At 51.1% G+C, this 18,676-nt stretch overlaps 1 protein-coding gene and 1 long non-coding RNA gene across 2 annotated transcripts; one reads left to right on the forward strand and one right to left on the reverse strand.

Moving 5' to 3' along the window:
- Positions 1-222: 222 nt before the first annotated feature.
- On the reverse strand, positions 223-12,315 carry KLRG2 (killer cell lectin like receptor G2). The gene is made up of 5 exons (XM_030308550.1): positions 11,521-12,315; positions 5,842-5,943; positions 5,259-5,404; positions 1,169-1,272; positions 223-666 (listed from the first exon to the last, which is right to left on the reverse strand). The coding sequence occupies exons 1-5, from the start codon at positions 12,266-12,268 to the stop codon at positions 546-548; spliced, it is 1,221 nt and encodes a 406-aa protein (XP_030164410.1). The 5' UTR covers positions 12,269-12,315; the 3' UTR covers positions 223-545.
- On the forward strand, positions 12,245-16,270 carry LOC115509248. The gene is made up of 3 exons (XR_003967271.1): positions 12,245-12,305; positions 15,118-15,198; positions 15,672-16,270. It is a non-coding gene; the product is annotated as an uncharacterized LOC115509248 (long non-coding RNA).
- Positions 16,271-18,676: the final 2,406 nt, after the last annotated feature.

Raw genomic sequence — 18,676 nt, forward strand, 5'->3', positions numbered from 1 at the left:
CCCGGGGGGGGGGGGGGGGGGGACAGTTCACATGTGCTGTCCTGCAGACACTGCTGGGGGGTGGTGTGCCCCCAGTGCCCGGGGATGGCGCTTCCGGCGGCTGCCAAGTCCCCGGGCTCTGCGGGCCCGGGCGAGAACCGACGGGCAGCACCTGTGATCGTGAAGTCCTCCTGGTCCTTAAGACCGAAAGGGTGTGCACGTGTGACCAAACAGGTACAGGGATAGGATGGGAAATGGCCATTTTAATGAGGGAGAAACCCAGGCTCCAAGATGCTAAGAAGCCATCCCACGGTCACCGAACAAGTCCGCTTCGGGAGCCGGAGACTAAAATACACTCTGCCCGGGGCCACAGGAAACCTCCTTTCCCTTGGACGTGATCTGCTTGCACCAGAAGTCCAGTCCCGGGTTCGCTCAGGGAGGGCCCCTCGAGCACAGGGCAGGGACACCTGGAAGCCTGGGTCCAGGGGAGCGGCTACCCCAGCCGGCACCCTGGCCTCCACTGACGGGCCACAGGCCCTGATGTCTCTGGATGGGCAGAACCCAAATCACTTGGTCCCCTTGGCACAGACCCAGGATCTTGGAGAGGCACAGTCCCAAGCCACAATCTTGCCTTCCTCCAGGCCCCCGCACTTGAGATCCGGCTGGTCCTCATCTTCCTCCGGGAGTCTGGGGAGGGTGAGAAGAGGGGCCGGGCTCAGGATGACGGGCTCTGCCGGCCGGTGCGCCCGATGCCAGGGCTGGTGTGGGGACTGCGTGACCACTGCACAGAGCCAGGAGAGTCTGCAGAGGGCTCTGGGGTTGGAATGAGGATGCCCCATAGCTTGAGAGAACCACCTGCCCCCTCCGTGCAGTGCCCCTTATCTACCGAACAGGGTGACGCTCCTGCTCGGGTGGGTGCGCTAGGGGGCCCAATAAGGGATGGGGTGACTGGGGCTAAATGAAACCAGGCCCTGAGCGGGGCAGTGGGGGAGGGGTGTCTCCCAAGAGCCACCCCAGGCTGGTGGTGGAGCAGGGGGCTGAAACTGGGAACGGAAGGAAGATCCAGATCAACAGTGGGGGAGGTGTCAGCGGAAAGGAAGGCCTCGACCCCTCTTCGGTGCCTGCCGTGATGTCATTGTGGTCACACTGGGGACAGAGAGGCCGCCCACCCAGGCCCACGGTCACTTACAAATGGGGTGGTAGTGGAGCCCCATCAATCCAGTGCCAGCCCTGGGGGCCTCGCTGGGCCCCCACCCAGGAGTACTTGGTGACTGGGTATCTGCTCAGGAAGTCCTGAAGGAGACAAGCAGCTGGTCACCCTTCTCCGACACTAGTAAGGCTCCTCCCCGGGAATTCTGTGCCCCACCCTGCCCCACCCTGCCCCACCCTGCCCCACCCCTGCCCCACCTCCTGCAGATTCCCAACTTACTGAGCCAGAGAAGTGACCAGAGAAGTGACTCGGCTCAACCCGGCTCTCCCAGAACATCAGGAAGTGGAAAGCTGTATCGGATGCTCGTGGGTTGGCAGACACTGTGCTCAGGACTGGGGACCAGAAATGGGGGTGATCCCATCTCCGCTTCACGGGGAGAGAGGATGCGAATGCCAGTCCCCACCCAGCAATGAGAGATGGATACTGAGCGGCCAGAGAGGCGGGGAGAAAGCTGGGAGACTCCAGAGTACATCCGGGGAGCAAACAGCCTGACTGTGCAGGAGGCGATGACAGGGCTGAGGCGGCCTCGGAGGGGGCCTGGGAGCAGATGGCCAGCAAGAGCGCACCTGTCAGCGAGAGCGTAATGTACCCTGCACCAGTTGGGCGCGATGTCACGACCATTTACAAAAAGGAGACAAGTACAAAGGCCACGGAGCGGTATGAGGAAAGTCATCAGACAGGGTTACAGTGAATCAGAATGTCAATCAGCTGCGCCATGATCACCGTCATGACAAAACACGTACGCACACAAACACAGACACGCAAGGAACAATAAAAGCCGGGAGTGCATTGGAGAGCTATTAGAGACCGTTTTTCTTTTTCTTTTGAGTATTTGTCCTTGAGGTCATGTTGTTTTTGGCAACAGAGTGAACGAAAACATTGCATTAAAATTTTTTTAACTTGGAAAAAGATGTTTCAGTGCTGTAAGTCCCGGTGTGGGGCAGCGATGCTGGTGCATCTTCCAGAACATACTTTGGTGCCACCTTAACAGGAGCAGTGACATCCTTCTGACCACTTGAGTGAGTGATTCCACTTTGGAGGAAAAACCCAAGAACATAAAGGGGGAGGAAATGAACTTCTCCAAAGATAACACAGTGTTATTTGTAAAGAAAAAACGGAAACCACCCAATTGCTTAGTAATAAGGAAATAACTAGGCACGTTATGGGACATCAACACGATGGAAAATTACAATGCTGGTAACAGTGACAAGTACGTAGAAAATGTAATGCCAGAAAATGTAAATATGAAAACTCGCAAAGCAAAGAAGAGCAGAAGAGCAAAAATATGGCCTGGGGAAAGCATCATCCATAGATTAAGTTCCAGAACCTTCTGAGTCACTTATGGCCCAAAGAATTGCTGTGTATGAGGCCGCCGAAATCCCAGGGCCTCCACGGCCTTCAGCTGGTGCTTCTCCAACTTTGCCACCAATTTGGGAACATGGGGGAATATGACCCTCAGCAGAATTTCCTTGAAATCCCATATTTTCCATCTTAAAAGTGAGCTAAATTATCTGCTAAATTAGTCTTCAAACATCTTTTTTAAAAACTGTGAATAAAAAACATACCAAGAACTTTAGCATTGTAACTATTTTTAAGTGTACAAGCTGCTGGCATTATGTCCATTCACACTGTTGTGCAACCACCGTCCATCCCCAGAACTTTCTCATCTTCCTCCATGGAAACTCCGGGCCCATTAAACACTCTCCTATCCCCCCACCTGCTTGACGAGCACCACTCTACTTCCTGCCTCCATACATTTCAGCTTTCATATTCAAATGCTCCAATTAGTTAATCTTCGTAATCTTACGATGGAGATTTTTTCATGGTTTTTTTTTTCTCACCTTTCTGTAGTCAACTGTGGCTTCTTCCTCCCTCCACCCCACAAACACAGCCGTTCTGAAACCAATGGCGAGTGAGTCTGCTGACCGATGACACTTAAACTTTCTCCTTTTCTCTAACTGCGAGCAAAATCAGCTCTTGGGGAGGCTGAGGCCTGCTGATCCAGGGCTGTGCGTGTCACTGGCACCTTGGAGTGTCCCCGGGTGTGTGTGTCCCAGCTCCTGGAGCCTGGCCTTTGCCGGCTCCCTCTGCCTGCCAACCCTCAGCTGCTCCTCCTCGCCCGGTGCCTGCTGAAGCTTCTGTCCTCGTGGAGAGCTCCACAGTCATCACGTTCCAGATTTGAACAGCCCGGGACCCAAATCTTCACCCTTGTCTTCTTGCAAGGGGCTTATCCAGACTTCATGATATGTTTCCTATATAACTTATGTTTCAAATAATTGATCTCGTATGCTTAGTTTTAAGAGAATTCTTGGGGTGCCTGGGTGGCGCAGTCAGTTGAGTGTCCAACTTCATCTCAGGTCATGATCTCGCGGTCCGTGAGTTCGAGCCCCGCGTCGGGCTCTGTGCTGGCAGCTCAGAGCCTGGCGCCTGCTTCGGATTCTGTGTCTCCCTCTCTCCCTGCCCCTCCCCCACTCATGCTCTGTCTCTCTCTGTCTCAGAAATAAACATTAAAAAAAATAATTAAAAAAATTTAAAAAAAAAATGTTAAAAAAAAGTTAAAAGAATTCTTTATCTGAAGCTTGCAATTTGGTGAAGTTCATCTCCCCCTTGGAGGACCCACCAGCCACAGGGAAGTTTTTGCTCAGAGGGCTGAGGTCATTCTGAACTCAACCCGTCTGCTTAGAGGCTGGAGGGCAGGGACAGGCTTTCCGAGGACACTTGCTGTGCTCAGTGGGTCACTGCCCAGCTGGGTCCCCTCCCCAGCTCCAGCCACTCTCTAGGGACCCACCTCCATTCCCATTGGCCTCCATTTTGCAGACGCAACCAGGGGCCTGAGAATGTTCTTATCTGACAAATATAAGAACTCAGGTCTGACGCAGGCCCCCGACAAAAACGCTTAAATACTGACCTCCTGCTTACAGGGCTACTGTCCCTCTAGCATTTCCTCCTAATTACGTAGCACACGTTATTCACAGAACATTTAGAAGATTAGAAAAAAATTAAAACTTTAAAGAAGAAAAAAAAAATCATTTGTAATCTTGCCCCCAGCGGTAACCACAATTAGGATATTACTATACATATTTCCTTTCTGTTTTTCCTTTGTATATTTATTTTTACCATACTGAGATTCGACGGTTTTCAATCTACATTGTATCCTTCTCATCTCTCCATGTTTTCTGAAACGTCAGTGCTATTCCTGGTAATGAAATAACTCATGTTCACTGTAAAACATTTTCTCCAGCATGGTTTTCTGTCCATCTCCAGGGAACTCTCTGAGAGAAAGAAGGCAGGAACCACCTTCCCTGTTGTGCAGCACAGAACAGCTTTGTGTCAAGACTGGGCAGGAACAGTCCAAGAAAACAGAATGTTATGTATGTGGAACCTTAAGTAAAATATTAACAAGTCAAATCCAGAAGTATTTGAGGAAGAAAACATCACGGCTAAGTCAACTAGCACAAGAGGCCTGTACTGAAGTGAAGAGCCTGCTTGGGATTCTCTCTAAATAAATAATAAAATAAAAAATAAAAAACAAAAAGTAAAATAAATAAAAGCAGACCAACGTAATTCACCACAGAGATTAAAGAGGAAACAACGGTATCATCTCGAAACACACACAAAGAAGCATCCCATGAAATGAAACTCATTCATGTTTAGAACTCTTCAAAAAATGGGACTAGAAAGGAACTTCCTTAAATGCTAACATTTAAGGAATGGGCTGTTCTGGCTCATCATTGACTCCCCAGGGCCAAACACAGCATAGGTGGTCAATAGATACTTATTAAATCACTGACCGAAGGAACCCTCACTGTGAAGGGCTTGGCACAGGCTGGACGGGAGCACGCCTGCGCCCGTGTTCCCAGCTCCACCTCTGCGTCTTAGAATGAAGAGTAGGTTGACGACCTTGGGAGCCCTGATGTCTGGTCCTCCCGCATGTAACTTTATTTCCCCAGGCCTAGGTGACTTTTTCTGCAATGCAGAGTTGGACTAGATCTTTGAGATTCCTTCCAGCGCTAGGAATGGGTGATCCGTAACGATACGTCCATCTTTCCGCCGCCCGCCCCCTTCTTACCTGGATGTGGCCCAGCAGGGGGAGGGTGGCATGGTGAGACGAGCAGAAGGCCTGGCTGGCCTCCCAGGCCCGAGCCTCGGCAGAGAGGTAGTAGCAATGCTCCTCACACCACATCCAGCCCGGGGGGCACGGCTGGCAAGTGGCCCCTGCAAGCACAGAGACCACTGTAAAGAGCTGAACGGATGCGCGGTAAAAAATGAAAGTCTGGCCATGGCCTTGACTGATGGGACAGATCCGGAGCATGGAAGTGGTAAGCCTTGGGAAGGGCAAGCGGGATGGGCAAGGACCCGGGCAGGCTGTAGAGTTTGTGCAATGGCCAAAGCCGCCCGAGGTGGGGGCCGTCAACCCACTGCTCATCAGAGCACAGTCTGTGTCCAGTGGGAGGAAGGAGCTCCTTTCCCTCTCTGTGCTCAACAAGCCCCATGTCTTCATGCTGCACCTGCCTGGGGCAGGGGTGTGTGTGTGTGTGTGTGTGTGTGTGTGTGTGTGTGTGTGTGTTTCTAATTCTCAGAAAGCTGCTGTCAGGACTACACACCCTGGTGGTGGCCAGAGGAGGAGAGGGGACCAGGAGGAGGCACCATACCTACTCTAGAAGCCAGGGCCACAATGGTGACCGCGGACACTGCCAGAAACACAGCCATGACCACTAGGGCCCAGCGCAGGGACTTCATGTACAGAGGCAGCCCTGGGGGAGGGGACAACCAGGAGAGACAGGTTAGAACCCAAGACTCGTACACCAGCATCACGCCTGCCTTAGCACCCCCCCCACCTTGGCCCAAGACACCACAGAAACCCACTCAATTTAGGTTAGAAAATTATTATTGAGGAGAAATCACTAGAAGATGTTCTGCTTCTTTAAAAAATAGAAGACAGGGGCGCCTGGGTGGCTCAGTCGGTTAAGCGGCCGACTTCGGCTCAGGTCATGATCTCGCGGTCCGTGAGTTCGAGCCCCGCGTTGGGCTCTGTGCTGACAGCTCAGAGCCTGGAGCCTGTTTCAGATTCTGTGTCTCCCTCTGTCTCTGACCCTCCCCCGTTCATGCTCTGTCTCTCTCTGTCTCAAAAATAAATAAACGCTAAAAAAAAATAATATAAAATAAAAAATAAAATTAAAAAATAGAAAACATAAGAATCCATTCAAGGAGAACAAACGATTGGCTGACAACCATGTGCTGAACACAAACCATGCATTAGACACAGGGCACAAATACCACCAGGGACAGGGCAAGACCCCTGCACTCATGGGGCTCAAGGTACCAGGAGATAAAGCTCCAAACGGGAGGGATGGGGGTTCAGTTTAAACGTTGGCAGACCTGGCTTCCAGTCTTGGCTCTGTGGGTCCCCCAAGTGTTTTTGGTGTTTTCCCACCTGCCTCTCCTATCTCTCCAGGCCACTGGAGGCCACTGGTGAGGCATCGTGCAGAGTGTGCTTTGCAGGCCATAGAGCAGGAGACAGACATGAGTTGTCAGCAGCTCCTGTGAGCTGGACCCAGGGGACCAGATAACTAGAACGAGGCTGCAGAGGGGAAAGGAACTCCAGAGATAGGCAGGCAGAAGAGAGAGAACATATTTGAATCATCCCGCCCCGGTGATGGAGTAACCAGGGAGGCCAGGGGGGAAACGTGGGGAATAAAACACAGTAAATGGTTAATCGTGGCCTCAGACAGCTCACGGCGGCTTTCTACCCAGAAACGTCTAAAGTAACTGAGCACTCCTGGGGCACCTGGGTGGCTCAGTTGGTTAAGTGTCTGACTTCGGCTCGGGTCACGATCTCAAGGTTCGTGAGTTCAAGCCCCGCGTTGGGTTCTGTGCTGACAGTGTGGCCTGCTTGGGATTCTCTCTCTCCCTCTCTATCTCTGCCCCTCCCCCACCAAAATAAACAAATAAACTTTAAAATAAATAAATAAACGAGTGACTGAGTACTCCTGAATTTGAATTTGACCTCTACCAGGACACAGAAGCATGAAATCAATTAATGTAAGAAGAGGCCTCTCCTCTCCCAGGCACTTCGCCGCAAGGGGCCATGGGACCCAGCCACATCTCGGGGATGAGGGTTGGGGAAGCTACATATTCAGTGTAAGGGTCCCAAGAACGCAAGTCATCGTATTTGTCAAAGCCTGAAACAGCAGAGGTAATTCTCCAGCAAATATTTTACTATTTTGAAACGACTAATGCCATTTTTAAAACCATATGCACAGGATACACCCCCCCATATGAATGCACACATGTGTGTATGGTACACACAACTTATACACAAAGAAAGTTGGGACACACTTCCAAGGTTTTTAAGAAAACATGTTTGCAATCATAATTCAACTTTAAAAGCAAAGGCACTTTTGAAATCTTTGACTTCCCTTTTCCATTAGGAAAAATACTTGCTTCAAAGACTGGAAAGGGAAGTATGTTACGGTGATCTGTGAAGAGTCACATTCCATCTATGACCTTTTAGGAATTTGTTCTTTTTTTTTTTTTTTTAAACACATAATCCGCTTCTTAAAGGGATTTGACCCAAATTTCCATCAACTGATAAGTGGATAAACAAAATGCGGTATATCCGTACAGCGCAATATTCAGCCATGAAAAGGTAGGAAGTGCTGATACAGGCTGCAACGTGGCTGAGCACTGAAAAGTTTATGCTCAGAGAAAGAAGCTTGTCGCATAAGGGCACATAGTACAAGTCCATTTATGAAATGTCCAGAACAGGCAAAACCCACAGGGACAGAAAGTAGATCAGTGGTTGCTGGGGAGAGGCTGGGGGTGATGGCTCAAAGATACAGGGTTTTCTTTTAGGGTATTGAAAAAATACATTTTTTAAGGTTATTTATTTATTTTGAGAGAGGGACAGAGAGAACAAGTGAGCGGGGGAGGGGGAGAGAGAGAGAGAGAGAGAGAGAGAGAGAGGGAATCCCAAGCAGGCTCTGCACTGCCAGCGTGGAGCCAGATGTGGGGCTCGAACTCACAAACAGCGAGATATGACCTAAGCCAAAATCAAGAGTCGGACGCTTACCTGACGGAATCACCCAGGCATCCCGAAAATATTCTAAAACCAACTATAATGGTTGTGCATCTCTGTGAATATACTGAAGACCACTGGATTGTACACTTTACATGGATGGGTTTTATGGTATATGAATTATGACTCAATGAAGCGGTTACCAAAAAAAGTGATTTGAAAATGCTTGGAATAAAAAATACATATACATTGATAGCCTTAAAAGCAGAAAAGCCTGCAGAAGAAAAGGAGAACAAATCTACCAATCACCTCCGTCAATGTAACTCTTGTGACTGAACACTAAATTCAGCTCTGACCTTTCAGAAAAGAAATACAGCAGGGTACATAGTCTCACACACCTTCCACCCTGGGCTGCAGTGCTGACCTTGGGGATGGCCTCCCACAGAGCCAGGGTCCTCCCCAAATTTCCAGGCAGGAGTCCCACCTACCCCCTTTCAAAAACAATTCTTTGGGGTGCCTGGGTGGCTCAGTCAGTCAAGCATCCGACTTCGGCTCAGGTCGTGATCTCGCGGTCCTTGGGTTCGAGCCCCGTGTCAGGCTCTGTGCTGACAGCTCGGAGCCTGGAACCTGCTTCTGATTCTGTGTCTCCCTCTGTCTCTGACCCTACCCCCATTCATGCTCTGTCTCTCTCTGTCTCAAAAATAAATAAATGTTAAAAACAAAAACAATTATTATTATTTTTTACTTTATTTATTTTGAGAGAGAGAGAGAGAGAGAGAGAGAGAGATGGAGGGAGGAAGGGGCAGAGAAACAGTGAGAGAGAATCCCAAGCAGGTTCCACACCGTCAGCACTCAGCCAAACTAGAGCTCCAGGCAGGGCTCAAACTCATGAACCATGAGATCATGACCTAAGCTGAAATCAAGAGCCTGACACTTAACAGACTGAGCCACCCAGGCAGCCTGCTGAAGTCCCCTCTAAACTCGTCTTCTCCCTATTTCCAATTCTGGACCTGCTTAAATGGAATTTGCTCAGGGTCTGCAAACCTACCCAGTCCCACATGGTAATTACACACAGTCCTTCCCTCTGGCCCATTCTCTAGCTTCCACCCAATTCCGTTTCCAAATCTTGGACTGACCATCTCTGATGTTACACCCTCTGTTTACTCTCTCACTTCGAACTCCATCTTAACTTGCCATATTTCCTACCGGCAACTGAAACACTGTCTGCTTCCTCCCTCCTAGCCAAATCCGGGTATCAGGGGGTGGAACCAGGTTTTGCGGGGCTTCAAGTTTATTCAATTTGCTCTCCCCTGCTGCACACTGCTTCTCTCTCTCTCAACTATAAACATTTAAAAAAAAATTTTTTTTTTTGGAGGGGCGCCTGGGTGGTTCAGTTGGTTAGCGTCGACTCCAGCTCAGGTCATGATCTTGCGGTTCATGGGTTCCAGCCCCATGTCAGGCTCTGTGCTGACAGCTCGGAGCTTGGAGCCTGCTTCGGATTCTGTCTCCGTCTCTTTCTGCCCCTCCCCTGCTCCCACACTGTCTCTCTCTCTCTCTCTCTCTCCCTCTCAAATATAAACATTAAAAAAATTTATTCAATTTGGTGGGTGAGGGAAGGGGTCTTAAAAAATATAACAAAAGCCTCCAAATACAAAGTTTGGCATAGGACTCAGAGGGTTCCTGCCAGTGAGGCTCTGCTTTTGTGTCATCGCCTTCAGGTAAAATCTATCACAATTGCCCTGCTCCTCCCGCTGGGCAGGACCATGCTGGGGCATCATCCCCTCTGGGCCCCATTTCCTCCATGCCCCCAGCACTGGTGAGTACATTCTTCCTGCCCGTCCCACCAAAATTATAACCACCTCTGGAGTTCCTAGGCTGCCCCACCATCTCCAAAAGACACCTTCTACTCCAGCCTCTGCTCCCGTTCTCCGTTCCAGAAGGCTCCTGCCCAGACCCCTCCTGGCTCCGTCCCAGGCTGACCTGCACTTAAACTTTAGTCCTAGATTCTTATTAATCTGATCAAAAGCTATCGACTTTAAAAGTACTTTTTGTGGTAGATAGAATAATATTCCCCCCCAAAGATGCCCACTTCTTAATCCCTAGAACCTGTGAATATGTTAGGTTACATGGCAAAGGGGAATTAAGGCTTTAGATGGAATTAAGGCTGATCATCCGTTGGCTTTAAGATGAGGAGACTCTCCTGGATTTTCTTGGTAGGCCCAACGTAATCACAAGGATCCTTAGAAACAGAAGAGGGAGGCAGAAGGGCAGGAGAGTCCGAGAGGGCGGCAGGAGAAGGAATCAGCCACACATTGCTGGCTTTGAATATTCTGAGGGGTATGAACTAAGGAATGCAGAGTCTTCTAGCTACAAAAAGGCAAGGCAACGGAATCTCCCCCAGAGTCTCCAGGAAGGAACACGGTGCTGCTGACACCTTGGCTTTAGACCAGTGAGCCCACATCAGACTTCTGACCTACAGAACTGTAAGATAATAATTTTGTGTTGTTTCAAACCACTAAGTTTGTGGCAATTTGTTACAGCAGCGATAGAAAACACATCATCAGGCAATGTGCTCACACCAAACTGCAAAAGCCAGGAACGATGTGCGTCCCTGAAGTCTACCCACGACCGAGACATGGCAGAGACCTTCGGGCTTTGCGGCCTCTCTAGCTGGCCTGGTCTTCCTCTCACCTGGCTAAGGTTTTGGCATTTTGCCTGCTGGGCAGGTGGCTAGCCCTCCTGGCCTCTGTTCCTGAGCTTTCCAGCTAGAAGGTTGCCTCTGCCACCCCTAAACCCTACTCACCTTTCAACGCTTAGTTCCAGGAAGCTTTCCCATGCCCCCAGGGTTCACCAACCACTCCCTCCCAGTTCCCAGTCCAGGGTTGTTTATACCTTTTCCAGGCTCCTTCTGGTTCCCTGACAAGAGAAGGGAGGCTGGGCCTGAGAGAGGAGCCAGGAGTCGGGAGTCCGGGGACCTGTGTTCCCATCCGGGTTGCCACCACCGTCACGTGATCCTGGAAGACCTCCCCTGTCCCGGAATTCCTCCCTCCTCTACTTTTCCACACTAAGAGGGAGTGAGAAAGTTCTTGCGGTGGGACGGCGGAGTGGTGGTGGAAACAGTGGTTTTACTCTTTCATCGCAGACAGCTCAAGTACAACCACTAGCCCCGAACGTTACTGATCCCAGCTCGGCGGGACAGGCCAGGCGGGGCCGGGGCAGCGGGGTGGTCGGCGGGGCGCCGGGAAAGGGGAGCGCTCCGGCTGCGTCGCCCCCTCCCCGGCCGCGCGGGCCCCCGGGGCGGGCGCGCGCTTACCCATGATCTCTATGGCCCGGGGCAGCTTCTCGTCGCTGTCCGTCTCGGCGCGGGGCAGCAGCGCGTCCTCCTTCTCCAGCCCCAGCTCCCTGCAGCGGCCGCCGCACGTGGTGGGGGAGCCCGCGGGCTCCGCGCGCCCGTCGGCGGGGCTGGCCCGGCCCTCGGCGTCGAGGCCGCGCTCCGGCCGCGCTGGGGTCCGCGGCAGGAGCGGGTGGGTGGGTAAGGCGTGGCGGGAGGAGGCCGGGGACTCGGGCACCGGCACGGTGAGGAAGCGCGTGGAGGGCGCCGGCGAGGGCGCGCGGCTGCTCCCGGCCGCGCCCACGGACTTCACGCGCACGTCCACCTGCAGTTCCACCGGGGCCCAGGCGCCAGGCAGCTGCTCCCCCGACACCAGCTCGGCCCCCGGCGCCTCGCCGGCCTGGGGCCGCTCGGCCACGGAAGGGCCGGGCGACGGCGGCTCGGAGTCCGCGGACGTCTGGCGGCGGAAGGCGCCGTAGCCCAGGCTGGATGGCGGCAGCCGCGTGAGCGCCGGGCGGGCCGGGGGCTGCTGCTTCCCGCCGGCGAGGTCCTGGCCCGCGCCCGCCGCCTTCTTTACGGCTCGGACCGGATTCGCGCTGCTCTCGAGACCCTCAAGCCGTAGTTCGTCGGCGGGGACCTGCAGCTGCTCCGGCTCCGCGACCTGGCTCCCCAGGGGCTCCATTGGGAACTCGGCCTGGTCTCCTTCCGATGCCGCCCGGGCCCGCTTCATCACCGACAGACGAAGAGCGGAGCGCACCTGGGCCCAGGTAGGCACCTCCCCGGTATGGATTGGTCCAGCCTGGACAATTGTTTTCAGGCCACGCCCCTCACCCGTGCCCCCGCCCACCCCAAGGGCGCCGCTGGGATTGGCTGTGGCTAGGATTCTATTGGCCACGCCCCCTTAGGCTACCAGACCCTCCTTCAGCTGGCGCCAGGAATGGAGAGGGGCAGTGGACCTAGCGGAGGGGTAACCCAGAAGGCAGAGCTGGGAACAGAGACATAAGGAAAAACCCAGAGCCACGCCTGACCTGACTCCTCCCTCTTCTTTGCACCCAGTCCCACGGCCCTCTGCCATTGCGCTGATTTTGAGGGTTACAGCTTTGGGCTGAGAGCGGTTGGCCAAACCCGTGAGAGAGCCCGGGACTCAGGTCAGCAGGTGCAAAGGAAATTGGGCGGCCTGAGGAAAAGGAGCAGAGCTGGTTGTCCTGACAGTGTAGTGGGGGAAGGGGCACTACACCTGAGAGGACTCCGCCACAGCAAAAGTCCCCGGGACAGCTACTCTGAAGGCCTGACTCCTACTAGCTTAACTCGTTGAAAACTGAGGGGTGTATAAGCATGAATGTGTATTTTCCACGGGGAGAGAATCCTGGTCCCCAGTCAGCCTGGTGTGGTGCAATATGGGGTGCCCAAACCTGGCTAGTGATCTGAATACCATTTAAAAATACACATATTCTGGGCTGGGCTCCACCCACACTTACTGAATCTCCTAAGGTGATGAGGCCACTCTGTTAAATCTGAATTTCAGAAAAATAAGTGTTAGGTTTTTAGTATAAGTGCACCCCAAGCACTGTGTGTCCTTCTATTTAAAAATTATTCATTATCTGAAATTAAAATTTAATCTGCCTCCTATATTTTTATTTGTTAAATCCGGCAACCTTACCCCAAGGGCTTCTACTGGATTGGTTTTAGGAGCAACATTTGGAAAGACCAGATACTTGTTACTTCTAGGGGAGAGGGAAGGAAGGAGAATGTGGAAGAGGGATTCTAGGAACAGATGTCCACCCCCACCCCACCCCAGAAGACAAGTAATGGAGAGAAAAAGTCCAGTGGAAAGAAAGTGCTAGATGAAAAAGTTATGTTTAGGGGCTCCTGGGTGGCTCAGAAGGTTAAGTGTCTAACTCTTGATGTTAGCTCAGGTCATGATTTCATGGTTCATGAGATTTGGCCCAGCACAGAGCCTGCTTGGGATTCTCTCTCTCTTTCTCTTTCTGTCTCTCTCTCTGCCTCTCCCCCACTCACGACCTCAATCTCTCAAAATAAATTAACTTTAAAAAAAAAGAATACATGTTATGTTTAATCCCTTCAAAAATCCAGACCATATATGTAATGTGGGGACATATCCATGCATGAAAATACATTTTAAAAGATGTGAAATGATACGCACCAAAGTGATAATAGTAGATGCTGCTGTAGATAGTTTGGGGAGACAGTCTAAGAGACTTTTATCTGTAATGTTTCTACTTTCTAGAAAGAGAATGTATGCATATTCTTAAATAAAAATCCATTTTTACAAAGATGGCATATTGTAAGGTTCTTTTAGAGCTGATGGAGATTACTATAAAAATTAAAATAATGCAGATGTATGTAAAATATTATTTTATTTTTGTAAATGTTTTTTATTTATTTTTGAGAGAAAGACAGACAGACAGAGTACTAGCAGGCGACAGACGGAGAGAGAGGGAGACACAGAATCTGAAGAAGGCTCCAGGCTCTGAGCTGTCAGCACAGACCTCGGAGCCCGATGCGGGGCTCGAACTCGTGAACTGCGAGATCATGACCTGAGCCGAAGTCAGTGTTCAACTGACTGAGCCACCCAGGCACCCCAGAAGTATATAAAATATAAAGGAAAGGTCTCTCCCCTCTTTTTCCCCTCTCAGAGGTAGCCACTGTCCCTGCTGACGTTAGTTGCTTATCCATTTTTGGAGTGACCTGGGGTAAGAGAGGAGCAACCTGACTTTGCTTTCCTATTTACATATCTTTTCCTGGGATGATGATTATCAAATAGTTTATAACATCAAGCATCTCTAATGTCCCAGGTGTTTGGGCTCAGAGTCAATGTCAGTGAGGAAAACACAACGTGCTTACCATTTAGCCATGCTCCCGTGACCTTGTCGGGGATACCCCAAGGCCTGGCTCCTCTGGCCACAGCCCACTAAACTGGGCTAGGCTCCTGACTCAGAGGCACCCAGGGGCATCTAAATTCCATCTTGAATTTGAACCGGGGTTGGCACTGGCATCAACAGTGCCACAGGTGGAGCCACCACCGGCCGCAGGAAGTATGAGCAGAAGCTGCAGGGACTGAAGATGTGGCCGTGGCCAGTCCCTCCCACCTGTTTTCTGGATTCTGTCTGCAGTCACACTTTCATTTCACAAACACTCGCCGAGCAGGGTCCCTAGCCTGCGGGTATACGGCTTTGTCGCATTCAGGGGAGCTGGTGCTGAGATGATCTCTTCCCCTTTAATCTCTTCCTTTCTACTGGTTCTTTCCCTCGTCGGTAAACGTGAGCAGGTTGTAAATGCCTCCTAGGACCCTGTCTCTTCCTCCAGCTAACACTCTTTATTTCCTCCTTGCACGACCAACTTTCCTTATCACTCACTTTCTCATTCCATCACATCCCAAGCCCTCCCTAAGCCACTGCAGTGTTTCTTCTCCCACGAGTCTGCCAAATTTTTCCTTGCCAAAGGCACCATACATCACCAACTCCTGCAGGTTTCTTCAGTGCTCGCTTTATCTCTCAGAAGCCGCACATCTGTGGCTTTCCTAACACTGCACTCTGCTGGTTTTCCATCTGCTTCCAGAGACTCCTCACACTCCATTAGGTCACTGACTCTCCAGCTCTCCCTCCAGCCCAGATCTTTCTCCGGACCTTGACCACACAGGTAAGCTATGGGTTGAATTTGGTCTCTCCAGCATGTCCCGCCCCAAATTCATTTGTTAAAGTCTTAGTCCCAGAGCCCCATAACGTGACCTCATTTGGGATTAGGGTGGTTACTGTGATGAGGTCATTCTGGATTAGGCTGGTTCCCTAATCCCATATGACTGGTATCCTTCTATAAAAAAGGGGAGATTTGGACACAAACACACACACAGGGAGAACAGCGTGTGAACATGAAGCAGGGATGAGGGTATCTACCAGCCAGGGAAGGCCAAAGATTGTTGGCAAACCACCAAAGCTAGAAGATTGGCCTAGAACAGATTCTCTTCCCACAGACCTCAGAAGGAACCAGCCCTGCCAAAGCCTCGACCTTGAACTTCTTGCCTCCACGACTATGAGAGAATACGTTTCTGTCCTTCTGTGAGAGAATACATTTCTGTCCTTCAAGCTTCTCAGTTTATTACTTTCTTACCGCAGGCAGCCACTGCAAACAAGTCACCGTCCAGGCGGCTGCCCACCCCGTGGCAATGGCTCTCCAGGATGCAGGTGGTCTCTGTGCCTCCCACTTCGTCACAGCTAACAGTTGGGCCAATCGGATTCTCCCTCGCAGGAATTTGGCACGGATCTGAGAGAGCCAGGGCTGGGAGGTATCAGAGCTCCAGGAGGGCAGCTCCCTGGAGGGAAGACCCACAAACTGCTCTTCAGGTCCCTGGAATTTCTCTGGTCCCAGCCCTTCCTAAAGCTTGCTTGTCCGTATCTGTGGATGTCATATGACCCTGGAGTATCTTTCCCTTACCTCCCTTTTTTAAATCTCGAGTTAGCATGTAGCATTCACCACTCTAACTGTAAGTAGCAGAAAACCCCAATTCAGCCACCAGCTGTTAGGCCCTGTGGGCTCCCTTAGGGTGAGGCCCAGGCTTTGGAGCAGTCTCCGTTGTGCCTTCAATGTAGAGCCATGGGGGCTTTGTCATCAGGAGGCCATTTACGGGCCGCCTGGGTGACCCATGGGTTAAGCGTCGTCCAACTCTTGATTTCAGCTCAGGTCATGATCTCACGGTTCACGAGACTGAGCCCTGTGTCAGGTTCTGCGCTGACAGAGAGGAGCCTGCTTGGGATTCTCTCTCTCCCTCTCTCTTGGCCTCTCCTCACGCTCTCTCTCTCTCAAAATAAATAAACATTTAAAAATAAATAAAATCTTTTTCTGCTTATAACAGCAATACATGCTTGTGATGTAAATTTAAATTTTACAGAAATTTAAATATTACAGAAATACACGCTATAGAAAGAAATTTCATGCCCCCCAGAAGACATCTCGGTTGTTAACATTTCAATATCTTGTCTTCTGGATTTTTTTCCATGCCTGTCTTACCTACGTTGTTATTATATGTGCATATATTTTATTTCCAAGACATTGCTATTAAATACATACCCATACGTAATTTATTTAAGGAGTCTCCTGCTGGTGGACATTCGAGTTGTTTCCACGTGGACAGGCAGTCCCGTTGGAGCGAAATCAATGCAAAAGCTACGGTTATAATTCAGTGACGTCCTCGTGCACTGTTTTTGAAAATCAAGCCGATGTTATCTTCACATAGCTTCGTTAAAATGAAACTGCTGAGCCAAAGGGTGGTCACAGTTTTGTATTTGATGGACAGTGTCGAAAGTCCCCAGATTCTTCGTAAGAAGCTGAACAAACAGTGGATGAGGGGTTGTTCCCCACAGCCTCCCCAGCACTTGATATGATCAATTTTCTTAGTCTTTATCAACCTGATGGGCAAAAATGTGAAACTTCAACTTGCATTTCTTTAGTTATGGGTGAACTTGACCATCTCTTCGTTTGTTAACTGCGTTACTGAGCAGTGTCTTTACCAGCCTCAGGGGCTGGGCACAGGGCCTCTAAGTCCAGTTCCAGGTCAGGGGCTGGTTCCAGGGAGTGGCTCAGCAGGCACCCTTGTCACTCCTTCCTGCCCCCACACCATGGCGTTCACTGGCCCGGGAAGAGTGATGGTATCTGACCCACGTGAACAGGCCCAAGAGTTATAAAAGCATAAACCAAAGCACGGCTGGCTTCTCCTGGGGAGGAAGCAAACATGGCCACGCCAGGTTCCTGGCTGATGTCCTCTCCTCTGGCTTCCTGAGACCTTCCAGGGCGTGTGGACACCCAGATGAGAGCAGGAGGGGTGGTTTCTGCACGGCCGGCTCCCTGGCACAGTCCCCCTTCAGCCCACATTCCACCTGCTCAGAGGCTCAGGGGCACCCAAGCCAGTGAGTGGCACTCCTGTCCCTCACTTGGGAACTGTCTTCCCAGCACTTCGGGGCTATCTCTGGTTAACAAGTTCACGTATTTGTTTTGTCGTTCGATGTTTGTCTCTGGCCTTCTAGAAATCATTGCCATATCCCCAGAAGAGTATCTGGTATGTTCGTCTCTGGTTCTTGGCTGATGTCACCCCCAGTGGCTTAGGGTATATTATAAATTTGTTTGAATGTTTTATTTATTTTTGAGAGAGAGAGAGAGAGAGAGAGACAGATCATGAGCGAGGGAGGGGCGGACAGAGAGGGAGACACAGAATCTGAAGCAGGCAAGCTCCTCCAGCCACATGCTCACTCTGCACCCCTGGCTTTGTCTCTGTTCCTGAGACCTTAGCCGTCAGCTGGGAGTGACAGGCAGTCCTGTTTCTGCCTCATTTAGTGGAGGATCCACCTGCAGCTAACCTGGGCCGAGGAGAGACAAACCCGGCTCTGGGGGGAGGGGCGGGGGACGTAAGGTGGCTTCCAGTCAGGCGTGTGGGTACAGCTGCAACAGGGATGAGAAAACATTCCACCTGGGCGCATGCAAGCTCGTCGAAGGAGACTCACAGGAGAGCAGGAAAACATCTCCCTGAGTCATCAGCTGCTTGCTCTCTGCAAGTCCAAACAGAGGCCCTCTCTTGCTGGGAGCTCCACCCCTGGAATCTGTTCCGGTAGACAGCAGCACATGCATGCTGGATGGTGAGCAGCTAGTGTGTGTGTGTGTGTGTGTGTGTGTGCACGTGTGTGTGTGTAAACAGCCCTGACGTTAGTCACATCTGGGGCAGACCTAGCTCTCTTGTGGATAACGGCCCCCACCTTAGCTGATCTGTGTCTGGGGCTCAGCACTTGAAACGATCTGGATGGAGCAGGTGTGAGCCCCAGGAGACAGAATGGACAAGGCAAGGGGACATGAGACACCTCACCTCACATGCGTGTAAAAGACTCCACCAGGCTGGGAGAGAGCAGCAAACGCCCTCGAGCACCTTGGTGAGGAGGCCCCAAATTTGGCCTAGTGGGTCTCCAGCCTTCCAAATATGGATCTTGGGATTTCTTAGCCTCTATAATTGGGTGAGTTACCTCCTTATAATATTGCATAACATATGTATTTCCTTATCATATATGGAAGGAATTGGCTCACCCGATTATAGAGGCTGAGAAATCCCAGGAGAGGCCCTGCTGGTTCTGTTTCTCTA

The sequence above is a fragment of the Lynx canadensis genome, chromosome A2 (genome assembly GCF_007474595.2).
Source record: "Lynx canadensis isolate LIC74 chromosome A2, mLynCan4.pri.v2, whole genome shotgun sequence".
Taxonomy (NCBI): Eukaryota; Metazoa; Chordata; class Mammalia; order Carnivora; family Felidae; genus Lynx; species Lynx canadensis.